The following is a 23,272-nucleotide window of genomic DNA, read 5'->3' on the forward strand; positions in this document are numbered from 1 at the left end:
ATTAAAGCCTCTGCTTAGCGCAGAGCTAAGTATGCATGGTCCTTGCGCAGTGAAATTTAGCTAGCGATTCACTCTCAACAAATATTTATTGAGCATCTACCGTGTGTATGTACATTCTAAGCACTGGGAATACAGCAGGGCACAAGCCAGGCAAAAAACGCTTTGCCCTCAGGGTGCGTACCTCCTAGCAGAGTGAGACGACCATTAATAACAAACAGAATGGGTAAGTCAATTATAGAGCAGCTCCGTCCAATAGAAATATAGCGTGAACCATGTATGAAATCAAAATTTTTCCAGAAGTACCATTACAAACGTAAAAAAAAAAAAAACAGGTGAAATTCATTTTTCTAATGTTTAATTAAAAAAATGTTTAGGGGCGCCTGGGTGGCTCAGTCGGGTAAGCGTCCGACTCCCGCTCAGATCACAATCTCATGGTTCATGGGTTCGAGCCCCTGCGTCGGGTTCTGTGCTGACAGCTCTGAGCCTGGAGCCTGCTCCGGATTCTGTCTCCCTCTCTCGCTGTCCCTCCCCTGCTCATGCTCTCTGTCTCTCAAAAATAAACTAAAAGAAAAATTAAGAAAAAGAAATAAAAAAAATATTTAAATTGTGTTTAAAAAAAATTGAAATCTCACCCAATATATCCAAAATAGTATCATTTCCACCAGAGGCATTAGCCACATTTCCAGGACTCAGTAGCCACGGTTACGAAGGGTGTTAAAAGATGACTGGAAAGATGAAGACATAGTTCAGGGCAAGGGGGACAGGAGCCCCAGGCAAGGGGGCAGATGACGGACAGAGAAGGTGAATTCCCGCGGACAGAGAGCTCTGTTTCAGCGGTCAACCAGCTCCCGTTCCTCTGTGCTGGCCTGGCCTGGCCCGCAGGAGGGTTTTCTGGCCAATGACTTGTCCTCCCCTCCTCTGCCCCCAAGCATGATCCTAGTTCTGCAGAGCCCTGAAAGATGCACCACCCTGCTCATTCCAGGAAATGGCGTGCACCCCTTTTTCTGGGAGCTTGGGGCCACCCCAGGGGGACAAACTGCAGGAATTTTGTCAAGGATCTTGACCTGAACTGGGAAGAGGCTGGGGGTGGTGTGATGTGTGAGGGACGAGTTCTTGCCCAGGGCTGGGATTAGGGGGAGGCCAGTGAGGACTGCAGCCCGTCTTTATTTAAGATTGTGATATTTTAGGGGAGGCCGAGTGGCTAAGTCAGTTAAGCCTCGGACTCCTGATTTCGGTCAGGTCACGAATCTTGCCTGTTTGCGAGTTCGAGCCCTGCGTTGGGCTCTGCGCTGACAGTGCGGAGCCTGCTTGGAATTCTCTCTCTCCCTCTCTCTGCCCCTCTCCTGCGCTCTCTCTTTCTCTCTCTCTCTCTGTCTCTCAAAATAAATAAATAAACTTAAAAAAACCAAACAAACCAGGGCTCAATTCAGGGGCACCTGGCTGGCTCACTTGGTAGAGCGAGTGACTCTTGATCTCCGAGTTGTGAGCTCGAGCCCCACGTTGGGTGTAGAGATTACTTAAATGAATAAATTTAAAACACTTAAAAAATAAAGTGCGGGGCGCCTGGGTGGCACAGTCGGTTGAGCGTCCGACTTCAGCCAGGTCACGATCTCACGGTCCGTGAGTTCGAGCCCCGCGTCAGGCTCTGGGCTGATGGCTCGGAGCCTGGAGCCTGTTTCCGATTCTGTGTCTCCCTCTCTCTCTGCCCCTCCCCCGTTCATGCTCTGTCTCTCTCTGTCTCAAAAATAAATAAAAAACGTGCTCCATTCCGTGGTTTTTAGTATTTTCACCGTTGTGTGACACTGCCTAATCAATTTTAGAACATTTTCATCATCCCCCAAGAAACCCCGGCACCCATTAAGCAGTCACTCTCCCCCCCCATCCCCCCCCTCCCCTACCCAGGCCCCCATCCCCAACCCCTGGCAACCACTAATCTACTTTCCGCGGGCATGGATTTGCCTGTGCTGGACGTTTCCGATCAGTGGAATCCTATGCGACCTCTTGTGACCGGCTTTTTTCATTTAGCGTAATACCTTCAAGTCTCAGCATGTCACTCACTCCTTTTTATGGCCGAATAATATACCATCGCATGGATACACCACATTTTACCTGTCCATTTGTCCATCAATCGATGTTTATGTTTCTTCCCCTTTTTGGTTATTGTGGACCATGAACTATGAACATTCACAGGCAAGTTTTTGTGTGGACACGTTTTGAATTCTTTGGGGCCTGCATTACTTTTGATTTTTAATACATTGCATATTTTTATGTACTTTAGTACACCGAATATTTTTACATATGATTACTGGAGTTTTTGAAGACCCCTTAAAATTTATACTTGAGTCAAGTGCCTGACTGGCCTCCCCTTGCTCCCACCTTGCAAGTCCTGTCCCTTGCTAGCTGTGTGACTTTGGGCAAGTTGTTTAACCTCTCGGTGCCTTGGTTTCCTCGTCTGTAAAATGGGGATGATCCCTGTACCTACTGACAACGATTAGGGGGATACAATGAGGCAATATACACAGGGGGCCTGGTGTTGGGCCTGCACAGGTGGGTCTCAAAACGGATGTGACCTAGCCTTGACCTTCAGGAGAGCCGGCCCGCCTGCCTAGAACCCCTTGCTGCTTCAGTTCCCAAGGGAAACCCGCTATTTTTCCCTCTCTTGTCTCGGCCTGAACCCCCTACAAAGTCCTCGGGGCGGGACCGAAGCTGTTCGCCAGAAGGCCTCGGTGGCCCCCAGCCCCTTCCGTCCCAGCTGCCCTGCCCCCTGCCACGGCCTCCCCCACCCTCCCCGCTGCCCATTCCCGTTGAAGGCCTCGGCTCCCCCGTCCCTCTGCGCTGCCGTGAGGCCTGCACTTTGCAGGGCTGAAGTCCAAAGTTCAGTCCCTTCGCTAAGCACACGGATAAATATGAACCTTGGAGAATTTCCCCAGCTCCAATGTAAACAGAGCGGGCAGGGGCCCTGATTCACTGGCCGCTGGGGCCAGAGTTGGGGGTTGGGGGTGCCCACAGGGCTTGGTTAGTGGGGTTTGGGGGGGCAGTAGGCGCAAAGAGCCTGGTTCGTGACTGCCTGCCGATCGGCCAGCCAGTAGACAGCCCACTCGGTGGGGGAGGCGGCCGGTGTGGTGGCCCCAGGCCGCGTGGCCCGGTGGTGGTGGTGGAGCCATGGTGTCTAAACTGAGCCAGCTGCAGACGGAGCTTCTGGCGGCCCTGCTCGAGTCAGGCCTGAGCAAAGAGGCGCTGATCCAGGCCTTGGGGGAGCCGGGGCCCTACCTGCTGGCCGGAGATGGCCCCCCGGACAAGGGGGAGTCCCGCGGCGGTGGCGGTCGGGCGGAGCTGGCCGAGCTGCCCAATGGGCTGGGGGAGGCAAGGGGCTCCGAGGACGAGACGGACGACGATGGGGAAGACTTCACGCCGCCCATCCTCAAAGAGCTGGAGAACCTCAGCCCCGAGGAGGCGGCCCACCAGAAGGCCGTGGTGGAGACCCTGCTGCAGTAAGGACCCCTTGCCCGTCCCCGGCGTTCAAAGAGCCCAGGGAGGCCCACCCTCGGCTCTCAACTAGCCCTTCGTCTGGGAGCTATGGCTCTTAGCCTGGCTGTGAGGAAGGGGGACAGGGCCCCCGAGAGCTCAGGGCGTCCTTGCTCAGAGGCTGGAGCCTCCCAGCCCCTGAGCTGGCCCTCGGCAAGGTCCCCAGTTCCCGTGAGCCAGGGCTTTCCACCCAGTGCTTGAGAAGGAAGGGCATGCTCCAGGGGAGCTCTGAGCCGGGGGGGGGGGGGGGGGGTGGAAAGCAGGAAAGCCCATAATTCAAGTGCCTGGAGAACCAGAGGGTGGTGGGAATTTTTAGCCACCAGGGCCATTTCTACTTCCCAAACCCTAACTTCCTGCTACGCACTCAGATCGCAGGCTCCAGGGTCAGGAAGCACAGTTAGCGAGAGGGGGTGCCGAGGTTAGAGGCTCCCTTAGCCACCCAGGGACTCAAGCATTAAGTCAGGAAAGCCCAGGTCTTACCTGAGCGAGATGGAACCTCGGAGCAGGACCTGGTTCCCCTTTCCTGCACAGTGTTAGTTAGGCCCCCACAACTCACCAGCAGGCACCATTAGAGGTCTCCCTGTGTACCCCCATCCACTGGCTGGCTCCCCATCTCCCAGAGAACTGGGTGGGTCTGAGCCCGATGCCTCCCCTCTCCTCAGCAGTGCTGACCTGGTTACTAATTACCCACGAGCTTTATTATTTCTCTTTTGTTTTATAAATTTATAAACGGTAAAAGGCTCTGATAAGGCCTGTGATCATTAACTTGTAAAGATGGCCTGGGGAGACCTGGGCCAACCAACCTCCCACCAAGCAGGGGTGGGGGGAGGGGGCCCAGGGGCTACAGGGACTGCCTCCCCAAAGGCTCCTACGCTCTAATCCTAACAGCCAGGCACTGTGCTGCAGTTTTACACGCAGATGTTCAGATAATGTTGAGATGAACCCTGGAAGGAAGCTAGGCATAACTCTGCTTCACAGATAAGGAAACCGAGGCCCAGAGAGGGAAGGTAGCTTGACTAAGGCCACCCAGCTGAGACTCCACAGCCACTCTGTTTGGTGCTTTCAATTGCCAGGACGAGGCAGCCAGAGGGAGAGTCCCAAAGACGCTCTCTAGGGGACCATCTCTTTTTCTGTCCAAGGTCCTGATCCCAGCTTGGGGTGGGGGAGCCCTCAGGGTCTGCCTGGCCTTGTGAGGGCCTGGGCAGGGGGCAGGGAGCAGCTTGGGCCCCCTGACTTGGCAGGAAGAAGAGGGCAAAGGGCCCTGCTGAGCTGCAGGGGAGGGGCAAAGAGTCAGGCATTGCCAGACCCAGGTCGAGGGCCACCGGGACAGGGTGGGGCTGGGCCAGACCTGCTCGGGGCCCCAGATGGGACTGGGGGCTTTGGGGTGGGAGTGGGGGCAGGAGGTGCCAAGGGCCTTTCTTACCTGGCTGGGTGGGGCCTGTTGATCAGCAGCCCCTTTAGTGGAATGGTGGGTGGGGGGGAGGCTCGATCCACAGCACTTGAGGGGGGAGCAGAGGTCAAAGTGCTCCCTGGGACCAGCAGAGATCCTGGAAGCTGTGAGAGAGAGAGAAGAGCCACTGAGGAAGAGAGAGGGCATGGGGGGGGGGGGGCGGGGGTGAGATGCAGAGGCCTGGAGAAGCACAGGATAGCAGAGGAGCCAGGAGGGCAGAGGGGCTCACACCCAGCTGGGAGAAGGGGCTGGGGAGAGAGCGAGATGCCCCAAGCTGAGAGGAGGCTGGAGTGCTTCCCCGCCTGCCCCGATTGGGTTTTCTTTAATGCTAACAGCATGCTATTTACTTTCCATTTAAATTTGAGATGTTGCTATAAATTATCAACCAGCTCCTTGTTCCTGCGGAGTTTATAACTAACTACCTGGGTTACTTATTGTTCAGGTAACAAAAGGGATCTGAAAACACCCCGAGGGGAAAAAGTGGGGCCTCTACCCTCAGGGCACAGGAGGGAGTGGGGTGGGCACCCGTGAGGAAGGCCTGGACAGTGGGGGTGGGGGAGGTTGAGGCTGGAAGGGATGGTGCACAGGCCAGGTTTCCAGGGGAAGCCATGTCTTTGGAGAAGACAGTGTGTGGAAAGAGGCAGGGTGGGTCCTAGGTGAGCAAGTGGTGATCGGGAACCTGAGCTCTTCCCTCAGACTTCCACCCTTAGTTCACCGTGTGACCTTGGGCAAGTCTCTTCTCCTGCCTCAGTTTCCCTAGCTGGCCAATGAATAAAATTCAAATTCTCTGTCCTGGTTCCCTGACCTCTTCTTGAGGGACCTTCTCTCCCTCCCTCCCTTTCCTCCAGTTATGTTGAATGTGCTGATTCCTACCTCAGGGCCTTTGCATGTACAGTTCCTTCTGCGGACACTTCTTTCTAGATCTTCCCATGACCGATTCCCTCTTCTCCTTTTGTTCAAATGTCACCTCCTCAGGGAGGCCCTCCTTGACTCCCTATCTAAAGGCAGGACCCACTACAATCATGCTGTCTTCCACCACCTTCTGTTACTAGCCTTTGTCCCTTAACTTCATTTATGATGATCTATTTTTGTGTGTTCTCTATCTCCTGTCATGAAAATAGAAACTTTTCAAAGCTTCTGTGTGGCCTGGTTTACCACCCTGATATCTAGCCCAGTGGCTAACACAGAGCAAGAATGAATGGGTGGCTAGGGTTCCCTGAAGCCCTGGGGACATCTGTTAAGGTCAAGGGAGGAACCTGTACCCAGGGCTCCTTCCCGGGTCTCCTCCTGGCTCCTCCCTGTTCCTGAGCAGCTCAAACCACAACCTGAGGGTCTCTGATCCTCTCCATCAGGCAGCACCAGGGCATTGAGACCCAGGAAGACAGTGGTTAGGGTGGGACAGTCTGACATCTCTGACTGAGGCCAACCTGCGTGGGTTCAAATCCCAAATCAACCCCACCCTAACCTGGGCAGGTGATTTCATGCCTCTGAGCCCTAGTTTCGTCCGCAAGGCAGAGATGACAATAACACTTACCCACGGGGCCGTAAACGGTTACTATGAGTAATAGTCCCATTTTACAGATGAGCAAACTTAAGGCTCAGAGTGGCAAAACGACTTGCCCAAGGTAATTTACAAAGTACTAAGGCTGGGACTGGGACCCCAGGTCCTCCTAATCCCTGTGCTCTGCACAGCACCCTTGAGGTTGTATGCCCTTCCTTGATAAGCTTATTTCCTTTTTATCCTCCCGAGTTCTTCTTGCTCTCAACCTCCCGTCCACTCACTTCCATGCAGGGCTCTAGAGGTCACGGTGGCTTACAAATCGTGGAACTCATTTTCTCCTCCTGGCAACCTATGAAATACTATTAACCCAGTATCACAGCTGGGGAAATTGAGGCACACTGAGGTTAAGCCATTTCCTAAGGCCACCTGGATAGCGAGTGGCAGAGCTGAGATTCAACCTGAGATGGGAACACTCCCCCCTCCACCAGCCACACGCACTGAGAACTCAGCTCTGCTTCCAGCTGGTCTCCAAGCTCCACAGCCTTGGACCCTCTGAAACCCCCGGGGCCAGCGAGCCAAAGGCCCAAAGTCTTGAACCTCTGATTGAGCCCATAATGTGTAGCAGGTGGGAGGAGGAGACGTGCGCGGATCTTCACCTCTCCTGGGTCCTCTGCCCTCTGCTCTGGGGCTGGGGGTCCCAGGGCCACATCATCATGATGACGATGATGATGATGATGATGGTGACAAATTGTACTTACTGAGCATCACGTGCCAGGCCCCGCTCTACGCGGTTCACTCCTGTTTGAAACTCACTCATTTGTCCCAAGGGCACTGGGAGGCAGACGTGGGCTTCCTGCCATGGTACAGATGAGGCGTGGGGCACGCGCACATCGTGCTAGGACGCCGCGGTGGGATGTGAGCCCGGGTTGGCTTGACCCTTAAACCCATTAGAATAAGAGCAGGAGATATCTGGAGATGTGGCCTCTTCGTGCTGGGTTGGGAGAACTGCCCTGAAAAGGGTCGGGTCCTCTGAGACTGATGTGAGCAAGAGACAGAGCAAACAACAGAGACACAGACAGGAGAGACAGAGAGAAAGAGAGAGAGGCAGGGAGAAGCTAAGACAGATACAGAGAGAGACACGGTGAATCAAATGGACAGTGACAGATAGTAAATCTTTAGTGTGAGCCAGGGAGGCCCCCCCTGAGAGAAAGACTTAGCTCATTCTCTCCTGAGAAGAGAGAAGGGAGGGAGGGAGGGTTGCTCAGGAGGGTGATGCCTACAGCGGGGGGGAGGAGGGAGGCCAACAGGCAGCCTGGCTCCAGAATCAGATAAACATGTTTGCCTCGAAGCACAACACCGGACTTTGTACCTCGTTTCCCTCCTGGCTCTGACTGGCATCCAGGGAGCCGGGGAAGGGTTGACAAGGAGGATCCTAAATGCAGGGAGGAGGAAAAGCTCCAGGAGAGCTCTGGTTGGGGTGGGGGGAGGTGTCTGGAAAAAAGAGAAATATTCTGGAGTCCCAGCTAGGTCGCTTTGCACAAGCACTCCCTTTCCGAGGTTCTGTTTTCCCACCTGTGAAATGGGCACATAAGTAGCACCTGGTTCCCAGGGTTACGTGGTAAAATGTAAATGACCGGCCTTTAGCGCAGTGCCTGGTTCACGGCAAGTACGAAACACGAATTCTCACGTCGGTCATTCTTGTACAACTGGGACTTTGCCGTACCGACTGCCGGCCAACTTAAATCGAATGGCCCCGGCCTCCCTTCCCTCCCTACGCGTACGGGGACTGCTGATAAAAAGGAGAAAGTCACGGGACCCAAGCTGCTGAAAGGCTCTGTGCCTATCACACCTGAGAAGGGCATCATCAAGGGGGCAAGGCCAGGCTGGTTCTTTGGGAAGGAGGGAAGGGGAGAGGGCAGTATGAGGTGGGCCTCAAAGTGCTGGGGGGTTTATTTGCTTTTTGTTCTTTTACAATTTAGTTTTAAGTGTTATACATGCATGTATAACATATTGTACAACGATATATTACATTATTTTTAAAGTGCGGAAAAGCAACAGAGGACACCGTCCTCTCCCCCTGTCCCCGGCACTCCATTTCTATCTCAAGACCACTGGTGTCAAAAGTGTCTTCTGTGTTCTTCCGGTATCTCATGCAAACACAAGCAAATATGTGGAAATCTGTCACGCCATTTCACATTTTACACAAATCGCACAGCAGACCTACCAGAGGGGCTCTGTTCCATCAGGGCGCAGGGAGAGCTTTCTCACTGGGTTTTTACGGCCGCATCTGCTGGAGGTAGTGGTTTCCCGTATTTTGCTGTGCCAGACATGGCGAGGAACTGCCCCCCACACCTGCTATTTGTCCCACGTGCGAATACCGGGAGGCTCAAATTCTAGAAGCCAACGGCTCAGCTGAGGAGGCGAGAGCCTCAGGCTCTGGAGCCACACAGAGCTGGGTTCAAACCCCGCCCCCCGCCCTTGCTCTCCTGTGTCAGCACTGTTGTGTGACAAGGCAAAGAGAGGAGGGTTGAGACAGAACAGGAGAGGGAGAGAGGGCATCTGTGTAGTACAGGCAGTCAGAGCTCCCCATTCTCCACAGTGAGCGGGGGATAAGAACATGAATCGTGGATGGCTGTCTCTCCAGTGAGAGAGTCTCAGCCCACAGAGTGGGATTCAGGTGCACACACACACACACACACACACACACACACACACACACTTTTGTATGGGGCCTCTGCACACCAGCTGGCAACCTTTTCACCTGGACCTGTCTGCCCCTGTGCTCTGGGAAACCGGCCAGGCCACAGCCTAGGGGTTAGTACAGATTTTCAGGGGGTGTTTCGACCCTATGTGATTTGTACCTGATAGGTTGACTTAGAACTGAACCCCTTCATATGGGATGGGACTCTGCTGGGCTGTCCCTGTGACCTTGGCCAAAAGATGTTATGCCAGCACTCTTAGCATCAGTGACCCTGACCGTAAAATGAGAGAATTGCTTTTCTCTCCTTGTTTTCAGAACCACCCCCCGCCAAGTAGGTCTCCCTCATCCATCCATCCATCCATCTGCTCACACCCCTATTCACTTACCCATCTCTCCTCCTATCCATTCATCAAACTACCCATCCATCCATCCATCCACCATTCACCATCCCATTTACCCAGCCATCTACCTGTCCACCCATCTACATATTCCCCTATCTACCTATCCATCTACCTTCCTATCCATTCATCCAACCATCCAGTCACTATCTATCATATATTTATCATCCATCCATCCATCCTCCACTCATCCATCCATCCATCCATCCATCCATCCACTCACCCATTTCTCCGTCCCTCTACCCACCTACCCTCCCATCCATTCATTCATCCACCCATCCACCATCCCATCCATCCACCCACTCACCCATCCATTCATTCATTCATGCATTCACCATGGGCATGCAGGCCTATTCTGGGTGCTGAGAACCAGAGAGTTCCTGCCCCTCCAAGTGTTTACGGTCTCTCACAGTGGATAAGACACAGCCACAAACAACATTTTGAGGCAGGATGAGGTGGGGGGGGGGGTCTTCAAAGGAGGCACAAAGGTGAGGATCTCCCCCAAGTGGCTTGTATAGCTTCTGGTGGGAGTCAGTTCATGTCTTCATGTCAGTCCATATGTCTGTGCATTCATGTTTCTAAACTTTTAACTGTGCCCACGTCTGTGTGGCACTGTTTGAGGCCCGTGTCCACACGTGTGTGTCTATAAGTCTCTGTTCCCATGTTCGTGTGTCTGCGTTCCTGTGTCCTGGCACGAGTGCCCCTCCCTTGCTGTCCCTGAGTCTAAGTGTAGGTCCCAGGCTCCACGCCTGCCTTCACCCCCAACCCCCATTCTCAGGGCTGACGGGACCCCCGACCCTGCCTGCACCCCCACGCCCAGCAGGCTCTGTCCTGGCCCCTCCTCCTAGGGAGGACCCGTGGCGCGTGGCCAAGATGGTCAAGTCCTACCTGCAGCAGCACAACATCCCACAGAGGGAGGTAGTCGACACCACCGGCCTCAACCAGTCGCACCTGTCCCAGCACCTCAACAAGGGCACCCCCATGAAGACACAGAAGCGAGCGGCCCTGTACACCTGGTACGTCCGCAAGCAGCGAGAGGTGGCCCAGCGTAAGTAAAGACCACAGCCCGTCCTCCCTGGCAGCTCTGGGGTGGGGGCCGGAAGCTCCTCCACCGCACGACGGGGATGGGCCGTCTGAGCGGAAGTCCATGCGAGTCAATGGGCGCTTAGTACCTGTTCCGCGCAAGGCACTCTGGGGGAGGGGAGTAGGTTGGTCCTGGGCATCCGCGGATGGGTGAATGGAGTCCTTGCCTTCTAAGTGTCCTGTGTAGATGGGAAGCAGAAAAGATCAGCATGATACAGCGAGACATGTATTATAATGTGATAAAAACGACAGTAACGGCTAGTGTTTATGGAGCATTCACCGCGTGCCAGGCCCAGGGCAGAGTAGGACTGCGTGAAGTATTTCAAAATGTTGAGCTGGCAGAGGACCAGAGAGTAATCTATTGTCAGCGGGGAGGCAGGGGCATCAGGAGGGACCACACCAGAGGCAGGACTTTTCAGACTAGGTCTTAAAGTCAGAACGGAATTTTGGCCCATGGAGGCGGCAGGGAATGGTGTTTGGGCCAAAGGAGCAGCCTGAGTAAAGGCTCAGAGGCAAGGTGTAGGCTCAGGGAATCCTCCACTGCAAACTCCAGGAGGTGTGGCCACGCTCCCTTCAGAGAATTGTGGGTTTCCTTACTCAGACCTCACACCCCACAAAATCCCAAGTGCACTTTCAGACTACTGAGCCTATGTGTAGACATTAAAAAAAAAACCGTTTCTTTTATGATTTATCCAAGTTTTTTTAAAAAGGCAATACATACTTAATTTAAAAAAAATAGGAGGGGGCACCCGGGTGGCTCAGTCGGTTAAGAGGCCGACTTCAGCACCGGTCATGGATCTCAGTCTGTGGGTTCGAGCCCCGCTTCGGGCTCTGTGCTGACAGCTCAGAGCTTGGAGCCTGCTTCTGACTCTGTGTCTCCCTCTCTCCGCCCCCCCCCCCCAACTCACGCTCTGTCTCTCTCTCAGAAATAAACATTAAAAATTTTTTTTAATTAAAAAAATAGGAGAAAATAGAGTTTACAATAAAAATTAGGTGTTTTTCTCCTAAAGGACACCCTCAGTTTGATGTATACTTCCAGAGATATTTAATGCATATACTAGCAATATATATGTATTTTCCTCTGCTTTTTTCTTTTTAATTTTAAGCGAGATTTTTTAATTTTAAGTGCACATGGGTGGGGGAGGGACAGAGACAGAGAGGGTGAGAGAAAGAATCCCAAGCAGACTCTGTGCTGTCAGCACAGTACCCAGTGAGGGGCTCGAACCCGCAAACCGTGAGATCATGACCTGAGCTGAAATCAAGAGTCAGATGCTTAGCTGACTGAGCCACCCAGATGCCCCTCCTCTGCTTTGCTGCCAGCTATTCTGTTATTTGGATGTACCGTTATTTGTTTAATTGGCTCCCTACCAAAGGACTTTTATTAGGGTTTTTCCAGTGTGCTGTTAGAACCAATTGCTTCAAAGAACATCCTTTTTTGTATCTATTTGTGCTTACACAAGAGTGTCTATAGAATAATTTCTAGAAATGAAATTCTAGGTCAGAGTGTAGGTACTTGAAAATTTTTGATAGATACTCCCGTAGTTCCTTATGAAGACATAGCGACAATCTGCATGTTTGGTAATTAAAAAAATAAACTTTCCTCGCCATGCTTCCTAAACGTTTATTAAAACGTTAAAGTCCTAAATTTCACATATCGATTTGCTGTTTATTTACTTATACAAGCTGGAAATTTTTTAGAATGTTTATTTATTTAAAAAATTTTTTAATGTTTATTTATTTTTGAAGGAGAGAGACAGAACATGAGCAGGGGAGGGGCAGAGAGAGAGGGAGACACAGAAGCAGAAGCAGGCTCCAGGCTCTGAGCTGTCAGCACAGAACCTGACATGGGGCTCGAACTCACAATTTGTGAGATCATGACCTGAGTGAAGTTGCTCGCCCAACCGACTGAGCCACCCAGGCGCCCCTGTTTACATATGAGAGAGAGAGAGAGAGAGAGAGGGAGAGAGAATGTGAGCGGGGGAGAGGCAGAGAGAAAGGGAGACAGAGAACCCCAAGCAGGCTCTGAACTGTCAGCACAGAGCCCGATGCGGGGCTTGATTCACAAACTGTGAGATCATGACCTGAGCTGAAATCGAGAGTTAGACGCTTCACCGACTGAGCCACCCAGGTGCCCTTAAAAAAACAACTTTTAAAAGCTGCGAAAAACTATGATATTGGCATTATCAACAGGCTGATTAAAACATTAAGTGAACTAACATTTACCGAGCAAGCACTATGGGAAAGCATTAATATTTTCTTACAAAGATGATCACTGATTGCTTATTCGTGCAGAAATAGCAACACCTCCTGATGCCCGAGGGGCCGGTGAGTGTCTCCACCACGTGTATCTGCCAGGAGCATACTCTTGGGTCTCAAGGGGCTGGGACTGTAGATGATGTACTTTGAAGGCACCAAGTGCTTTTAGAAAATTAGCATGGCTTTAATTTACGCCTCCTTAGCAGATAAAACTGAAATAACACATAATAGACTCTTAATTTTAGAATAAGTGTTGATTTTCAGAACTTCTGGGCAGATGGTAGAAAAACTTCCAATTTACCCCAGACCCAGCTTTCCCTATTATTAACACTAGTATGGGACTTTTTTTTAAAAGATTTATCTATCTATCTATCTATCTATCTATCTATCTATCTATCTATCTATTTATAGAGAACACAAGCTGGGGAGGGGCAGAGAGAGAGAGAGAGAGAGAGAGAGGAAGAGAGAATCTCAAGCAGGCTCAGCACTGTCAGCGCAGAGCCTGATGCGGGGGCTCCAAACCACGAACCATGAGATCATGACCTGAGCCTCAATCAAGAGTTGACGTTTAACTGCTCAACCGACCGAGCCACCCAGCCACCCCTAGTATGGGACATTTGTCGTGATTAACAAACCAACACTGACACAGGATTATTAAGTCCATACTTCATTATTCAGATTTCTTCGGTTTTTCCCTAACATTAATGTCCCTTTTCTGGTCCAGGATTGTATCCGGTTGTGGAGACGCTGTATATAGTTGCCATGTTGCCTTAGGTTTCTCTGGCTTGTGACGGTTTCTCAGATTTTCCTTGTTTTTGATGGACTTGCCAGGATAGTTTTTAATGTTTATTTATTTTGAGAGAGAGACACAGTGTGAGCAGGGGAGGGGCAGAGAGAGAGCAGACACAGAATCAGAAGCAGGCTCTAGGCTCTGAGCTGTCAACACAGAGCCCAACGTGGGGCTCGAACTCATGAACTGCTAGATCATGAGCTGAAATGAAATCAGATGTTTAACAGATTGAGCTACCCAGGCGCCCCGACAGAATAGGTTTTTTTAAAGCTGAAATATCTTAGTTTTCTGGGTCAAGTCATGTCTGGTACTCCAGATCTTGGTCCAGCCCGCTGCCAGGAGAGATGGCCAGCGAAGTCAGTTGGAATCTGAGTCAAGCGGGCTTCTGGTGGCTTCTAGGTGGGTCTGATCCCACCTGTCCCCAGAGCACTGGTGCTGGCTTCTGCCTCTTGAAACTCAGATGATGAAGGCACTCCTGCGCTATCCCCGACTCAATCTTCCTGCCTCCCCTCTCATAAAAATGGCTTGACATTTATCTGTTCTATTCTCTTGGAGGCTTGCTCAGGGATAATCCAACAGTTTCTATTAATGTAGAACCAGCTGACAAGGGCTGGCTGGGTCTCTCCTCTCTTGGCCAACACTTGCATTTTAAGTGTGCTTTACAGGTCTGAAAAGTTTGAAATAGCTCTGAACCTACTCAAGAAATGTGGTTCAAGTTTCTGTTCTACTGTGCATCCCTGGAAAGATATTTAGCCTCTCTGAGCCTCAGCTTCTTCATCTGTAAAATGAGATAGCAAATGTGTTAGTTAGATCTGAACAAATGCCAATGCTTACCTGGAGCCCTGTATTGGGAAAGATTGCGAGCTTATGTCTTGGCTCAGTAGAAAACTGTGCAGGTTTTTTTTAAAAATTTTTTTCTTAGGAAATTTAAGATTTATTTTTTATGGGTTTTTTAATGTGTTTTATTGTCAAGTTGGCTAACATACAGTGTATACAGTGTGCTCTTGGTTTCGGGGGTAGCCTCCCATGATTGTTTACATACGACACCCAGTGCTCATCCCAACAAGTGCCCCCTCAATGCCCATACCCATTTTCTCCTCTCTCCCTGCCCCATCAATCCTCAGTTTTTTCTCTGTATTTAAGAGTCCCTTATGAGGTTGCCTCCCTGCCTCTTGGTTTGAAACTATTTTTCCCCTTCCCTTCCCCCACGGTCTTCTGTTAAGTTTCTCAAGTTCCACATGTGAGTGAAAACATGGTATCTGTCTTTCTCCGACTGACTTATTTCACTTAGCATAACATGCTACAGTTCCATCCATGTTGTTGCAAATGGCAGGACTTCATTCTTTCTCATTGCCAAGTAGTATTCCATTGTATGTATAAACCACATGTTCTTCATCCATTCATCAGTGGATGGACATTTGGGTGCAGGGGTTGATTAGTAATGTCTGCCTTGGACACAGGTTAAGACAATGGTGGTATGTGTGCTGTGTGACTGTCATCACTGGATTAGATGATTTCTAAAAACATTTTTTTCTAATGTTTATTTATTTTTGAGAGAGAGAGAGAGAGAGAGAGAGAAAGAGAGAGCACGAGTGGGGGAGGGGCAGAGAAAGAGGGAGACACAGAATCCAAAGCAGGCTCCAGGCTCCGAGCTTGTCAGCACAGAGCCCGACGCGGGGCTCTAACCCACAAACCATGAGATCATGACCTAAGCTGAAGTTAGACATCTAAATGACTGAGCCACCCAGGCACCCCTAAAAAAATTTTTTTTAATGTTTATTTTTGAGAGACTGAAAGAGACAGAGCATGAGCAGGGGGGACAGAGAGAGAAGGAGACACAGAATCCAAAGCAGGCTCCAGGCTCTGAGCTGTCAGCACAGAGCCCGACGTGGGGCTCGAACCCATGAACCGCGAGATCGTGACCTGAGCTGAAGTGGGATGCTTAAGCGACTGAGCCACCTGGGCGTCCCCGGGTTAGATGATTTCTAAGTTCTAGCTGTAAACTCATTTGGCTCAGCACCCTGGGAATGAGAAAGAACCGGGAGCGTGGTCAGGAGCGGGAAGGCGGGAGTGGCCAGGGCCCTGCTGATGGCTCTCTGTGCCTACAGAGTTCACCCACGCAGGGCAGGGTGGGCTGATTGAAGAGCCCACAGGGGATGAGTTGCCGACCAAGAAGGGGCGGAGGAACCGTTTCAAGTGGGGCCCAGCCTCCCAGCAGATCCTGTTCCAGGCCTACGAGAGGCAGAAGAACCCCAGCAAGGAGGAGCGAGAGGCACTGGTGGAGGAGTGCAATAGGTAGAATGGCTGCTGGGTTAGCGGGGCTGGTTTGGTCTGGGCTGGGGCAAGGTTGGGAGAGGGTGGCTCTGGGTTCTGAGGGAGGCTCGCCAGTCCTTGAGAGCTCCTCCTGCTGGCCCTGGGGCACTCAACTTCCGCTCAGTGTCTGCACACTAGCTCCACTCCTAGCACCCACTCCCCACCCACCCGAGCAACCCTTGCGTGGCTGCTCATCTCATTCACCCTCATCTAGCCTCATGGCTATTTTGCTCACTTTATAAATGGAGAGACTAAGAGAGGCTAAGTCACTTGCTCAAGGCCACACAGCAGAACTGGGATTAGAACCCAGATCTGCCAGTTTTAAACACTAAGGTAGAACCCTACCGCTCAGAACTCTCTTCGCCACCTCCAGCCCCAGGAGAGGGTTCCTCTGAGCCTGGCCTGGAGGCTCATGAGTGGCCATTTCTGCAGGGCGGAGTGCATCCAGAGGGGGGTGTCACCATCGCAGGCACAGGGGCTGGGCTCCAACCTCGTCACGGAGGTGCGCGTCTACAATTGGTTTGCCAATCGGCGCAAGGAAGAAGCTTTTCGGCACAAGCTGGCCATGGACACATACAGCGGGCCGCCACCGGGGCCAGGCCCGGGCCCTGCGCTGCCAGCCCACGGCTCCCCGGGATTGCCCCCGCCCGCCCTCTCCCCCAGTAAAGTCCACGGTGAGTGATATGTGGGCAGGGGGGTTGAAATGTAGAGGGTAGAGGGGACACGAGTGTCGGCTGGGGAGCTGGGGAGCACCACCTCAGTGGCGGTAGCCACCCAAACCGCTCAGCACTTCAGCTTGGATCCTTATCACTCCACTCCACTCATTACAGTCTCTATCCAGTCCTCTCCTGTCCATCCCACTGACCACGCCCCTCCATTCTCCAGTCCAGCCTAACCTGACTTGGGTTACTTGCATTCAGTTCATTCATTCAAGATCAATTGAATTCAGTTCAATTCAATTCACTTCAATTCAATTCTGTTCAACTCCATATGGTCCAATTTACTTCCTTTAAATTACACTCCGTCTAATTAAATATAATTGGAGGAAATGAAATTAATTCTGTACAGCTCAGTTCAATTCAATCCAATTCTCTTTGATCCGATTCAGTTCAACTCCACGCGCTCAATCTAGCTCAGTTCATTTCAGGCTCAATTCAGCTGGATTCCATTTCATTGAGCTAATTCCAGTTCCTTCTATTCAACTCGGCTCACTGCAATTTCATCAGCATCAGCTCATGTTGATTCAAATGCCTTTCACTGCACACCTACTGCCTATCACATGTAGTGCGAGGCAGTGGGGGCCATGGGGCTAATAAAACTCAGGTCTTGCCTTCAAGGAGTTGGAGGCAGCCAGCCCAGGAGCTGGCGGGAGGATGTTCAGGTGAAGTTTGCCGCTGGCACACAGAAACACGGGGCAAGTGGCCTAAGCACGCCAGTGCGGTTTGGGGTGATGAGGGCCAAGGAGGGCAGGGAAGTGAGGTGCTGAGGCTGGACGCTGCTCCCACTCCAGGCGTGCGCTATGGACAGCCGACAACCAGCGAGGGGGCAGAAGTGCCCTCAAGCAGCGGTGGTCCCTTGGTGACGGTGTCTGCACCCCTACACCAAGTGTCCCCCACGGGCCTGGAGCCCAGTCACAGCCTGCTGAGCACCGAAGCCAAGCTGGTGAGTGTCCTCATACCCCCCGGGTGGAGGAGCGCCTTCCAACCCCATCTTCCATCCTCCCTTGGCCGGGAGATTCTAGAGTCATCCCCAGGGAGAGAGTGTGGGGCTCTACCCTCACTCAGCTTGGTTTCCCCTCCAAGGTCTCAGCAACCGGAGGCCCTCTCCCCCCTGTCAGCACCCTGACAGCTCTGCACAGCTTGGAGCAGACATCCCCAGGCCTCAACCAACAGCCCCAGAATCTCATCATGGCCTCACTTCCTGGGGTCATGGCCATTGGGCCCGGTGAGCCTGCCTCCCTGGGGCCCACCTTCACCAACACAGGTGCCTCCACCCTGGTCATTGGTAAGTAGGTGGGCATGGTGGGGGGGCACCCGGGTGGGAGGGTTCGTGGGGCTGCCACAGGATCCAGAACCTGGAAGAGCCACTGGGACTCATTCATTCATTCATTCATTCATTCACATACTTATTCAGAGCCTGCGCTGTGCCAGGTACTATGCTACATCAGTGATACACAGGTGAACCAAACAGACTGAAATCTCAATGACTCCGGTGGGGAGGCAGACAGCAAACATAATGCAGACGTCACACAGTGTCTTGGAAGGCAAAATGTCTATGGGAAAAGTAAGCGGGGAAAGGGGGATCAAAGTTTTGTAGGTTTTGGGTTGCGTGTGTTTTTTTTTAAGATGTCTTATTTATTTTTGAGAGAGAGAGAGAGAGAGAGAGAGAGAGAGCAAGGGAGGCGCAGAGAGAGGGAGGCAGAGGATCCAAAGCGGGCTCTGTGCTGATAGCACAGAGCCTGATGTAGGGCTCAAACTTAGGAACCGTGAGATCGTGACCTGAGCTGAAGTCGGACACTTAACCAACTGAGCCACCCGGCGCCCCTGTTTTTTTTTAAGCCCAGAAAGACTTTATTTGTAGGAACCAGGATGCAGAGGCTCAATATAGAAGACAGAGAGACAGCTGCCGGGAGAGGGGAACAGAGCTAAGCTGTAGGGCCTTTGCACTGCTGTGGAACCAACCTAGTTGGACAAAGCCCCTGCCCCTATAATGAATTAAAGGCTCAGAGAGGGGGAGCGCCTTGCCTAGATCAAGTAAGTTAGTGACAGCTCCTAGGGCAAAGGTGTTTCCTGGTCGCCTCTTCCCTTCCCCCACCCTTTGGCTCTGGGAGGGAGGGACAGTGCCCCCAGGGGTCGGTGCGGGGCCAGGGGAGGCAGTGAAGGGGGTAGGAAGCCTGGCTGACTCCCGTTCCTCCCGCTCCAGGCCTGGCCTCCACTCAGGCACAGAGCGTGCCGGTCATCAACAGCATGGGCAGCAGCCTGACCACCCTGCAGCCAGTCCAGTTCTCCCAGCCACTGCACCCTTCCTACCAGCAGCCACTCATGCCCCCCATGCAGAGCCACGTGGCCCAGAGTCCCTTCATGGCCACCATGGCCCAGCTGCAGAGCCCCCACGGTGAGTACCCCTAGCCCCACGCTGTCCACGAGCACGGGGGGCGCGGGTGGAGGTATAGGGTGGCTTAGCAGCTGTTGTGGTGTGTGTGTGTGAGCGCTTCTGTGATGAGGAGGTCTGCAGGCCAGAATATGATTCAGTGTGTAAATGTGCATGGTGTTTCTGTGCGTGGAAAGGCACGTGGGCGTTCACGGGTGTTTGCAGGGGCACACCCACGTGAGAGGACACCACACGTCCTTTCTCTGCAACCCACGGGGCCACGTGTATTTCAGAATTCGCTACTTCTCAGACTTCACATATGGTGGATCCGCCGTATGTTTTATCACACTCCCAGCAGGGCTCGGGCGGTATCTCGTCGTCAAAGCCCTGGGATGTCTGCAGCAGGAGGTGGAAGGCCACGAAGGAGGTTAATAGAGACGGGGCACAACCTCACATCGGGCTCGGGTGGGAGTTTGCCACCAAAAGCGCTCTAGTGCCGACCTTATGAAAATCCGTGGGTTTTTCAGACCTTTTTGGAGTTCGGAACCGGGCCTGAGGGACTGTGCACCTGTGTATCTGTGTGGATTTGGTTCAGTGCACGTATTTATGTGCGTGTATGGTTTCATCTGCGTCGATGTGAGAATGTGTGCTTGTGTGCTTTTCTGCTGGTGTCCGTGTGCGTTCTTGTGGGGCCGGGCTGTAGGTGAAACTTTGGGTGACATTTTGGAGAGGTGTCCTGGAGGCGGAGCTACACGGCCCTCTGTCCCGCTCAACCCCCTAACGGGAGCTGCCAGCCTTTCCCTCCGTGGCCCGTACTTAGCACAGTAGCACCTGTGCCTCCCACTGCCGGTCACACCTGTCGTCCTCAGGCGGTGGGTGTGGGCTCCTGTCCTCCCCCAGCCTTCCCCCCATGGAGCCAGCCCGAGCAGGGTCCTGTAGTTGGGGAGAGGGTCTAACCCCTCTATCTGGAGCTCCCAGCTTGGGATATCTGTCCTGAGTCCCCAACCACCGCTCCATCGGGCCACTTACCAGGCCCCGTGCCTCACCTCCCCCACAGCGCCCAGCTTTGAGGCCCTCTTGGGAGGGGCCCAGCCTGGCCCAGGGTGTCTGGTCTTGACCCCCCTCTCTCCTCCCTCCCGGCCAGCCCTCTACAGCCACAAGCCTGAGGTGGCCCAGTACACCCACACGGGCCTGCTTCCGCAGACCATGCTCATCACCGACACCACCAACCTGAGTGCTCTGGCCAGCCTCACGCCCACCAAGCAGGTAAGGCCCAGGCCTGCCTGGCCCCTCGCTCGGGCCCCACCCCACAGCACACCCATGGGGGGCTCAGGAGGCCGCTCTGTTCCCCCAGGTCTTCGCCTCAGACACGGAGGCCTCCAGTGAATCCGGGCTGCATACGCCGGCATCTCAGACCACCACCATCCACATCCCCAGCCAGGACCCCGCCGGCATCCAGCCCCTGCAGCCCACCCACCGGCTCAGCGCCAGCCCCACCGGTGAGCCGCCTTTCCCTGCTCCCTCAGGCGGGGAGGAAGGTGTGTGCGGCAAACGGGAGGGTGCCCTGTGCTCCCCCGACGGGAGCCAAGAGGGGCGTGAAACCACAGGGAAGTGGGCCTGTCTTACAGGAATATCTCACTGACTAGGACGAGGAAAAGATTAATTGCGAGAGACAGGGGAGGGTGACGGTGAGGAGCGATCTGATCTGGCCTTGCTTTGGGCCAGAGGTGGCTCGCAGGCGTGTTGGGTGGCTCAGGGTTTAGCATGGAGTTCGTTGTCCACGTTTAAAGATGAGCTTTCACAAAGAAATCGTGATTTCTGGCTTTTCCTGGAGAATCGGAGACCCGTGTTCCCACGCAGCAACAACAGCGTGCGGGCTCTCTAGGTCAGCTATATCGCACTTGACCCATTCATTTCCATCCCCCGGTGCCCCGAGCCCGCAATCTACGATGTCGATGAAGGGCGGGCACCGGGGAGTCAGGCTGCTGGGCTCTGGGGCCGGGGGTGGCCACTCCTAAGTGCGGGACTCGGGCAGCCACTTCATCCCGTGAGCCTCAGGTTTCTCCGTCCAGCCCTGGTGGCTGCAGCGACAGGAACTGAGGGCTCCCTGCTCTACCCACGGGGCATGCATCATCATTTTTTACATCCCGTTTTACAAATGGGAAAGCAGACGCCAAGGAGGCGAGGGACTTGGTCTTGCCTCCGACAGCTACTAGCAGGTGGCAGGGCCAGGACTTGAACCCAGGTCCAAACTCAAAGCCCATTCTCTTAGCTGTCGGAATCAGTCAGGGTTCTCGTAAGACACAGAACCAACACGAATACAGTAGATCCCTGAACAACATGGTGTTTGAACTGCACGGGTCCACTTACATGTGGATTTATTTCATTGTTTTTTTAAGTTACTTTTTTTTTAAGTTGATTTATTTTGAGAGAGAGAGAGAGAGAGAGGGAGAGAGAGAGAACGAGGGGATTGGGGCAGAGATTGGGGGACAGAGGATCCAAAGTAGGCTCCTCGCAGACAGCAGAAAGCCCGATGTGGGGCTTGAACTCACAAATTGTGAGATCGTGACCTGAGCAAAAGTTGGAAGCTTAACCGACTGAGCTACCCAGGCGCGCCCACGTGGATTTTTTCCAACACAGCACAGGACTCAGGACTGTAAATGTATTTTCTTTTCCTTAGGATGTTCTTCTTTTTTTAATATTTATTTATTTTTGAGAGAGGGACGGGGGAGAGAGAGAGAGAGAGAGAGAGAGAAAGGAGGGAGAGAGACAGGGAAAGAGAGAGAGAGAGAGAGAGAGACGGGTTACGAGAGAAGAAGAGGGAGAGAATCCCAAGCAGGTTCCCAGCTGTGTGCGCAGAGCCCGACACGTGGCTTGAACTCACGAACCACAAGATCGTGACCTGAGCTGAAATCAAGAGTCGGATACTTAACCGACTGAGCCACCCAGGCTCCCCTTCCTATGACATTCATGATACTTTTCTCCCTCTAGTTTACCTTTTGTAAGAATACAGTGCCTAATACCTCTAACATACAACATATGTGTCAATTGACTTGTTTATATTATTGGGCGACAGCAGCTATTAGTAGCTAAGTTTTGGGGGAGTCAAAAGTTACCTGCAGATTTGTGACTACGCAGGGGGTCAGCGCCCCTGACCCTCGCACTGTTTAAGGGTCAACGGTATAGATATATATTCAAGGAACTGGCTCACACGCCTGTGGGGCCGACCAGTCTGGCAGCAAAGGCAGGATGTGATCCTGAAATCTTGAGGTAGGATTCCTTCTTCTCTAGGAAGCCTCAGCTTTTGCTCTTAAGGCCTTTGACTGATTAGATGAGACCCACCCGTGTCAGCCAGAGAAATCTCCTTTACTTGAAGTCAACTCAACACCCCCACTGCAACACTTCAGTGTTTGGTTTCATGACTGGGCCGCAGCCTAGCAACGCCGAAGCCTGAAAGTAACCACACCGCCCCACCAGGGCTTCTCCGACGTTCCTACTAAAACGTCCTGAGGTGGCCACCCCCTGGGTGGCCCCGGAGCCTGGCTGGGGGTTAATAAGACACAAGGGTAGAGGCGTGGCTTTGGGGGGCTGGTGATCTGCTGTAATTCAGGAGGTGGCGAGGCCCCGTGTGACCTGTCCCAAGTGCCCCCAGGGATGGGTGGGCGAGGTGGGGTTGGGAAGGGCTTGGCAGACAGCCAGCTGTCTCACTTGCCCCTGCAGTGTCCTCCAGCAGCCTGGTGTTGTACCAGAGCTCCGACTCCAACGACGGCCACAGCCACCTGCTGCCATCCAACCACAGTGTCATCGAGACCTTCATTTCCACACAGATGGCTTCATCTTCCCAGTAACCACGGCAACCGCCCCCCAGGGGCCGGGCCCTGCCTGGAGCGCGCCTGGCGTACTTGGGGGGTGACTGGGACATGTGAGCCTGGGAAACTTCCACTGCCACAAGAGAGCGGCCTTCCCTGGAAAACTGCCACCCTGCTCTGTCAGCAACGGAAAGGAGGGTTTCAAGGCGCCCCGACCTCAGGAGGGCTGTTTCAGTGCACGAGAGGGGACTGTGGAGAGCTGGGAAGCAGAGCAAGACGCGGACGAGAGGGACTGTCCCTGCTGCTCAGGGTGAATCTTGCCACTTGGAACAGAAGGGGACAGCCTTTGGACTTTG

The 23,272-nt window shown here is 53.1% G+C and overlaps 1 protein-coding gene and 1 long non-coding RNA gene across 4 annotated transcripts; one reads left to right on the plus strand and one right to left on the minus strand.

Moving 5' to 3' along the window:
• Window positions 1–523: 523 nt before the first annotated feature.
• LOC107180663 lies at window positions 524–10,616 on the minus strand. 2 transcript variants are annotated; one of them, XR_006210037.1, is made up of 3 exons: window positions 10,464–10,616; window positions 4,949–5,079; window positions 524–561 (listed from the first exon to the last, which is right to left on the minus strand). It is a non-coding gene; the product is annotated as an uncharacterized LOC107180663 (long non-coding RNA). The 2 variants fall into 2 exon arrangements; XR_001511420.2 differs by lacking the exon at window positions 10,464–10,616 and adding an exon at window positions 8,701–8,923.
• On the plus strand, window positions 3,163–23,010 carry HNF1A (HNF1 homeobox A). Of its 2 annotated transcripts, none has more exons than XM_042962588.1 (10): window positions 3,163–3,491; window positions 10,424–10,623; window positions 15,813–15,999; window positions 16,450–16,691; window positions 17,528–17,679; window positions 17,820–18,021; window positions 18,940–19,131; window positions 20,252–20,373; window positions 20,441–20,606; window positions 22,828–23,010. In XM_042962588.1, the coding sequence occupies exons 1-10, from the start codon at window positions 3,163–3,165 to the stop codon at window positions 22,953–22,955; spliced, it is 1,920 nt and encodes a 639-aa protein (XP_042818522.1). In that variant the 3' UTR covers window positions 22,956–23,010. The 2 variants fall into 2 exon arrangements, with proteins under 2 accessions (XP_042818522.1, XP_042818523.1); XM_042962589.1 differs by having other exon boundaries at window positions 20,462–20,606.
• Window positions 23,011–23,272: the final 262 nt, after the last annotated feature.

Source organism: Panthera tigris, chromosome D3 (genome assembly GCF_018350195.1).
Source record: "Panthera tigris isolate Pti1 chromosome D3, P.tigris_Pti1_mat1.1, whole genome shotgun sequence".
NCBI lineage: Eukaryota > Metazoa > Chordata > Mammalia > Carnivora > Felidae > Panthera > Panthera tigris.

Coding starts and splice junctions, on each gene's coding strand:
- HNF1A (XM_042962588.1), top strand. CDS start 3,163: ATGGTGTCTAAACTGAGCCAGCTGCAGACGGAGCTTCTGGCGGCCCTG. Junction 10,624..15,812: donor GCAGCGAGAGGTGGCCCAGC/GTAAGTAAAGAC, acceptor CTGTGCCTACAG/AGTTCACCCACGCAGGGCAG. Junction 20,374..20,440: donor GCCTCACGCCCACCAAGCAG/GTAAGGCCCAGG, acceptor TGGGGGGCTCAG/GAGGCCGCTCTGTTCCCCCA.